General features: G+C 42.0%; 1 protein-coding gene across 1 annotated transcript; it reads right to left on the bottom strand.

The window, feature by feature from the left end:
- Positions 1-606: 606 nt before the first annotated feature.
- LOC139340502 (melanoregulin-like) lies at positions 607-4,684 on the bottom strand. Its single transcript, XM_070976351.1, has 5 exons — positions 4,407-4,684; positions 4,002-4,257; positions 1,758-1,848; positions 1,499-1,665; positions 607-1,199 (listed from the first exon to the last, which is right to left on the bottom strand). The coding sequence occupies exons 1-5, from the start codon at positions 4,481-4,483 to the stop codon at positions 1,122-1,124; spliced, it is 669 nt and encodes a 222-aa protein (XP_070832452.1). The 5' UTR covers positions 4,484-4,684; the 3' UTR covers positions 607-1,121.
- Positions 4,685-7,559: the final 2,875 nt, after the last annotated feature.

The following is a 7,559-nucleotide window of genomic DNA, read 5'->3' on the forward strand; positions in this document are numbered from 1 at the left end:
ACAATATCTGGGTCAGAGTAAACTCTCTCTTTGTGCATGAATGTGTGTACGGCATACCACAATCATCAACTGTACGAAGACGCTCTCACACTCTTTGAACCTGAGGACAGCACAGTCCCAAATGGGCGTGCGTGGTTGAGAGTGTGTACAACAGTTACTCAAAACTGGCTTTGAATGAAAGCCAAGATGAGACGTTATCATCTGCATCCTGCACAAATCTTGAAGAAAGGGAAGTTCAGAAAATGACGAAAGGGAAGTTTAATTTCCTATGGATGCACTGCGTTACTGACATTATGCACCGTATGCTGACATTCTCCTTTTGAACAATAATGTCAACGCTGTGCAACAACCAAAGCAGCATTTCAAGCTAGCATGGGTGTTACTGGACAACTATATTCCTCAATATTCCTCATAGTTGTTTTATTAAATTGTGAATTGTTTTTTAATTTTGTGAGGAAACAGCTTCGTGAGTTAAATAATGTGATTAAGTTTTACCCCATCTGTGACACAGAGGTTTCCAACTAGCTTCCAGTTCAACCCACTGGAGCATGACTGAAGCGTATGCTGCCACCTGCTGGCCAGATGCAGTAAGTTTGAATGAGACTAACTGAGCAAATATAGTTTATTAGTGAGAAGGTGAGCAAGAAACAAGCTGATATCACAGAAAAAGACAGTTTGTTATCCGCAGTATCGTCCATCAACAACAAAAGTGTTAAAGATGTTTGTGGCGGGATGAAGGAACATATTTAAATGGCTTGTCTCATGGTTTAACCAGAAATATCTCCACCTGTAAGCTTGTTTATTAACACGTCAATCCAGTCCAGAGCAGCTGAGTTCCCCCAGCCGAGCAGCAGTGTACCAGTGCAACAGAAATGCTGCAGCAAACTTCTACTTTTAAAAGAAAATTATTAAATCGTGCATTACAAATTGTATGGTCTGATCAACAAATGTACAACTTACCATGAAGCAATGGAGTAAAATTATTATTTTTTACTTAACCATTAGATGATATTTACCTCTACAATTAAATGAATGTCAGAGTGTGCTTAAAAAATGGGTCCCTCAACATCTCTCAACATCTCTTAGCCTTTATGTCCTCTTCTTCTCTCCGTCTCTGTCTCTCAACCTCCTTTCGTGGGGTATTTTTCTTTGGCCAGTCGGACAAACTCCTCAGCACTGTCCAGCAACACCAGGCGGTCCTGAGAGAAAGATGGAGGCAGATGAGGAGCATGATGAGAATTAAACGTGGGAGATTGGAGGGTGGCAAGTAGAGACGGAGAGAGATAACAACAAAAGACGAGGGAAGGGAGGAGGAGAGGAGAGGAGGCGAAGAGGGTGACTTGAAGAAAAGAACACCTGAGAGCATCCAGTTGTTTTAATGAGACAAATGAGGGTCAGTTTCTTAAGCTCACCTTTAAATCTGATAGAAGCTATTCTGTCGTCAGTTGTAAAAATACATTTTTTGCCAAAGCAGAGCATGCTGGGAGTGTGTGTGTACCATGACGTAGAGGTATCTGTTCTGGTGTGCCGTCCCCAGAGGAAACAGCGAGGTGTGGTCCAGCAGCTGTTGCAACAGTTCTGCCGCCTTGTTGAGATGCTCCTGCTCTCGAATGAGCCGGCTCTGCCTGTTCACACACAGCAAGGCCTCTGCCTCGCACTGATAGCCTGCAGAGGGACGGAGGGAGGGTCACACACGGAGTACGGTGAATCGACTGCAGCAAATATTCACCGAACAGATTAACGTCGAAGCGTCTCACCGAGCTGCAGCAGGATTTTCTTCCATCGAGATCTGACTTCTCGTCTGGCGTAGCGTAACGTGTATATGTCATAGTTCAGCTTCTCCCATTCCTATAAGCAAACGCACAATATGTCATGTAATCGGTCTTTTTATGTAGAAAGTAGCGGCAGGTAATGAGGCTTGTTTTGGGATGGGTGGAAAGTGAATTGAAGCTGCAATCACACGACTCAATCAGACTTGCACTGATGATTTTCAGCCATTACGAAACCACATATTTGGTGCAGTGCACCTGTTGCTTAGAGGACACAGGTGTCCTCACTATGTTCGTCTCTCTGATCCTCTCTTTAGTTTGGTTTCACCTTCAAAGGCGTGTGAAAAAGGCCGTCGTGTTTAAAACTGTAGACTTAAGCCAAACAAGTAACGTCTGAAACTGAAGAAAAATAATTGTAAATGGCACAAATCAGAGCGTTAGGACAGAGCGGCATGTTCTTCTTTTGCTGGTTCGTCCCCAGCGCTGAGTCGCCTTTTAATGTAACAGACCCGTCCTCAGTTTGTTTGGCCTAATATTAAAAACAGTCTCACAACAGGACGGTTCAGTGAATATTCCCTTTGAATGTCCAGCCAAGCTGCTGGCCTACATCTCTGTTAAGGAATTCATTAACACAATGTGGCCACTGTGTCCTGCAGGCCGACTATTCTCAACACGAAGACAGCCGGTCACATGTTCACCAAACTCAAGCTGGAGTTTCACTGAAAAGGCCTCTGAGCGATGAGTTCCCTCTGCGGAGAAATGGGCTCATAAATAACGAAAAATAAATGTGTTTCAGAGCGTCACGTTATTTAAATGAAAGCCATTTTTTTAAATGTGGGCGCAGTGAGATACTGAAGTCGGCTACAATTCATTCTTTGGTGTTTCTGTCATTTAAAGTTTCCAAATCATTTCCAAGCTCCTCTCTGCTCTCAAAAAGTGATTATTAGCACTGTGGAGACACACTGAGTAACAACTGACAAGGTATTTTATATACTGCAGGGATCAAAGATACCATTTACCAACCCTCCTCTCCCACACACACACACACACACACACACACACACACACACACACACACACACACACACGCACATTAATGTACTGTGTCTGATCTGTTCTAACTCTTCTAACCGATTGAATAAGTGAATAAAGTAGCGTGTCGTCTGTGTGTTTGACCTTTGACCTTTTTTTTAATTGATGATCGATTAAAAGAACGTAATTGTCAGTCAAAACCCTCTTACATTCCCTCAATATATGCTAATAAATGACTGTATGGACTTCAGTTATAGTAGATATGTTGTTAAAAAGCAGCAGTAAAATGGCCTGTGGCTCACTTTACTTCATGATTCTGGGAACACCAAGTTAATTTCCTGTAATGTGATTATTAGTTAGGCTGAGTTAAGTTAATCTGGAATCCAGGTCAAGTTAATTAACTGATGTACTCCAACATGAGTCAAAGGCTTCTTTGAGAGGCACCTATCTATATTGTGTCCTCTGATTAGATAATTACATTAGAAAGCTTCAGTGCGACGGGGAAGGAAAAGAGACTGAATTACTGAATTATTGTAGCTAATTCTGGTAATAGTACATGTGTGAATTTTCTAAAAGAATCCAGCCATGAAGAAAAACACTAAATCTTTGTTCAGATGTAAACATCAGGTGCTAAATTTAACTGTGGGAAACTGATCCGCTAAAGCTGCAAAGGAAAAACAATGTAAACCGAATTTAAAGAGTCACTTCACCCCCATCAATAGAGGAGCTCAGATGGGTATGATAACTGTCTCTTAATGATCACAGCTGTTCAAGGAATTTCACAGTTCCTTATATTTCCATAGAAAGGCACGTTGTCAGTATCAAGTCATATTCAATTATACACAAATATAAAAATGTCTTTTAAGTGTAAAATTGTGACTTTTGCTGGTGCATTTTTAGCATGTACATTCATGGTTGTGTACTTTAAAGCTCCACCTTTACATTTATTCACCCTAATTATTCAAAACATCCGATTTCCAGACATCACATCTGACTAAACGTGATGAGGAGCTCTCCCCGAAACTGAACAATTTCACCTTAAAATGTACAATTAATGACACACTTTTTCTCATGAGCATTCAACATTTAACCATGTTTAATCCTGCCTAGATTTAATTCTACTCCCCGGTGTTAAAAATTGCTAAATTATTTTTTAAGTATCTCAAAACAGACATCGTGCAACCGCATGTTTTCTCTCACCTCTGTAGCCTTGTCGGCCTGGTCTCTCATGCTGATGAAAGCCTGCAGCTGTCTGTCCGATCCTCGCATGGTGGGAGATTCACACGCTGTGTTCACAGTGGCCCACGGATCCCCGGCGCTCCTCTGGCTCGGCTTGTCGCTCCACGGGCTGCCTCTCGATGGCTGTGGTCCAAAAAGGCTCTCCTCGTCTGTGTCGCTGTCGCTGGACTCACTGGTTAACAGCTCTGGTTGTCTGGAAGCTGTGGTGGTCCGCATGCTGCAGAGAGGGATAAGAAATAGGTAGAAATAAGTGGCTTAAAAGCAGGATAGTGGGATTTTGAAACTCGAGTTGAGTATATTAAAAGAAATGATGATTAAAGGCAGGAATTTGGGATTGCCATCATGTCCATCAGGTGTTTGTCTCACCGTAAAATAGCGTTCTTCTCATCCCTGTTGTGTCTCAGATAGTAGTGACAGCAGCAGATGGTAAACTTGGCACCCATTGGTCCTTTCCAGAAGTTCTTGTCAAAATAAAAGCAATATAAGCAAACACACCTCCCACAGGTTTCCTCCAGAATCCTCAAGAAATCAAAATATTTCCAAGCTGAAATGTCCTCATTTGCAAGTGTCGGAGACTAAAAATCCAGCCACTACCTTAACTTGTGATGTCCGTCCTTCTTTCCCTGTGCCTGTCCTGGCCTGAATGAGAGCCATCTGTCAATTACATTACCCACGTGAGTCCAAACAGGAGACAACAACAACACACACACATGACAGTTCAGGGATGAATGGCACATTTATTCAGCAACTCCTGATGGTGCAGAATGCAGCAGGAGAGGCATCTTTCTAGCTCTGTCGCTGCAAAATGCCGTCACAGTGCACAACCTGCAGTCCAGACCTGGATTTGTACTACCATGTACTGCCTGCCTTGCAATTATTTCTGTTTTCATGTTTTCACGTTTGTTACTTTGTAATTTGCTGGTCTGTATTCAGGTTTGAAACAAAAATGTCAACCAAATCAAGTCCATTTCTTCAGATACAATATTAACTTTCAGGAGTCTGGGCAGCTGAAACAAAAACAAGCTACAGGAGGAAAATTAGGCCACGGGTTGAAATTCACATCGCCATTTGGTGTCATTGTGTCTGGATGGGACACAATGCATCATCCACATTAGATGTTGTGGGCTTATATCGTGTGCTTATTATGTGGCCACCCTTACAGTTGCCTCCATCTCGCTTAAGCTTTGTTAATGCATTAGATTTTGATCAAGACACAAAAACCTGAATTTCTATATGAATAACCACCTGCCAATTTGAGAGGGGATGAAGGGGGATGCCATCCCCTTTGTTAGCAAAATGACCAAAATGCATCCCCCTTGTTAACCCGCCATCCCCCCTCTCCATCCTCTCGTCGCAGAGAGAGTGCATATGTTAGTTTAGTCTGCCTGACTCACTGATGCTTTATCTGAATGAGGTTTGTGCAAGTTAGGCTCCCCGACCGTGGCTCTGCATGAATGTGTATCGATAAATCCATGGCGCTGTCCGTGGTTCTGAAGTACGAGACGGCTTTATAACTGCACCCTTTTTCTCTCAGTCCTACCCTTCTGTCAGTTTTATCTTGGATCTTTATTATTCTCCAAACTGTATACTATAAAATCTCAATTTTATGCTGTTTTGTAGGCTATGTGCTATGTAGCGCCACCGACAAGCAACATGTAGTCACAGAGGAGCGAGGAGATCATAGAGACACTGCTGTAGCATTCCTATAATGTTCATATAATATTTCTATGATCATTTAGTAGCACTGTGAGTAGCACACAACTTAGAGATGGGACAAAAAGAAAGGTAACAAATTACCTTAATGATTCAAGGTAAAACGGGGCTGGATAATATTGATAAGAGAGCAGAAGAGGATGTGTTGAATCAAAGAAAAGGGAAAAAATCTTCTTGATGGATCAACTCTAATAAAGAAATGTCCCAAATTGCTTTCTTCAGATCCAAACTCAGGCACAAGCCGTTACGCTTTGAGCTGAGATTCAAAGGTGAGTTGGACTTTCAGCAATATATATCACATAAATAGCCAATGAACTTGGTAATAATAGCCTGAGGTCTTCTGTGCATATGCTAAAGCAGCTACATTATTACTCTTTTCATCCTTTTTTTAAAGAAAATATTAGCTGTTTTCAGAGTAACATGATGGTGTTGTTGTTCCTGTTCTGTACAGCAGGGGGCAGCATCGCCCCATTTTATGCAGCACGCTGGATCTCTGCATCATCCATGGTTGCTTCTCACGTCCAGACACATTTTACAGCTTCATTCTATCTCTAGCTGTGTCAGGTGGCTGAAGGACTTTTCATAGGGCTTTACGTCCTCTCTCATTTTATCGTCACATCTGATTCTCTTCAATTCCAACCTAACTCATAAATATGCACATTTTGTGGCTGTTTTTGCCTTTGAGCGTGACTCCTGTACATTACTGACATCCAAAAAACTACAGACTTGAGATATGACTTGATGAGAATTACATAGATGCATAATACATGAAGGATGCTTTGAGGGTGATCTGTCATTAGTTTTTGTAAGATTTCCATTAAAAATTGAATTTTGATTATCAAAAACATCTCTGTCTCAGGGTCACTGCAGTGTTTACTGTTATCTGTAAACTAGGACAAACACTCGTAAAGCAGGGTTCTTAGACAAATGCCACCACACAAAAAGCCACTGTCACAATATAATAAACTGTGCAACGCCAGACACATGATGAAACATATCTGCACCAGCCAGCGACCTTGAAAACGTTTAGATACCCGAGCAGCAAAAATCAGTTTTGTGTGCAGTTGTTAAAAACTTTTGACCATTAATAAATCTCTTTGCACCGCAGCTTGGGTTCTGTAGCTTTTTTATTTCAGCTTTTGTCTGAAATTAGGTTTCAGGTGGCGTTGGAAGGTGTAACAAACCCCTCAAAATCATATTCCAGTCATGTCTGAGCAGCTAGTGTCCTCCAGCGTTGGGTGGATTCCACCTCACCGCAGAGCCGATGGTAATTAGCCCCAGCTCAGACAGCTGTGGTCATTCGTGTCATTGTTAGCTGAACTTCTTTGTCTCGAGGTTCAGGGTCAAGTCTTGCTATAATCCTCAGATTACTCATGCTTCCCCACAATGGGGCTCTTTGGATTTCCTCTGACAAGTTCTGTTTCTTAAAAAAAAAAGTCTTTTGTTCATCGGGGTTAATCTTTCTAGCAAGCGTGTTTTATGTGTGGAAAGAAGGTTTCTGTTGAGAACTTTAGAGATTTTTCTTCAATGAAAAAGATTTATATTTCCAGAGTGTATCCTCCTCTGCTACCTCAGTGACTGCTAGACCACCAGTTATTCACACACACACACACACACACACACACACACACACACACACACACACACACACACACACACACACACACATTTAGCCATTGACAATGTGACATTGACGTAGTGCAGTTGAATACCTTATGTGAGGGTGAGTGATGGACCACTCGCCCTGATGGCTGTTCCCTAAAGGTGTGTGTGTGTCTGTGTGTGTGTGTGTGTGTGTGTGTGTGT

This window comes from Chaetodon trifascialis, chromosome 12 (genome assembly GCF_039877785.1).
Source record: "Chaetodon trifascialis isolate fChaTrf1 chromosome 12, fChaTrf1.hap1, whole genome shotgun sequence".
In the NCBI taxonomy this organism is placed as follows: domain Eukaryota; kingdom Metazoa; phylum Chordata; class Actinopteri; order Chaetodontiformes; family Chaetodontidae; genus Chaetodon; species Chaetodon trifascialis.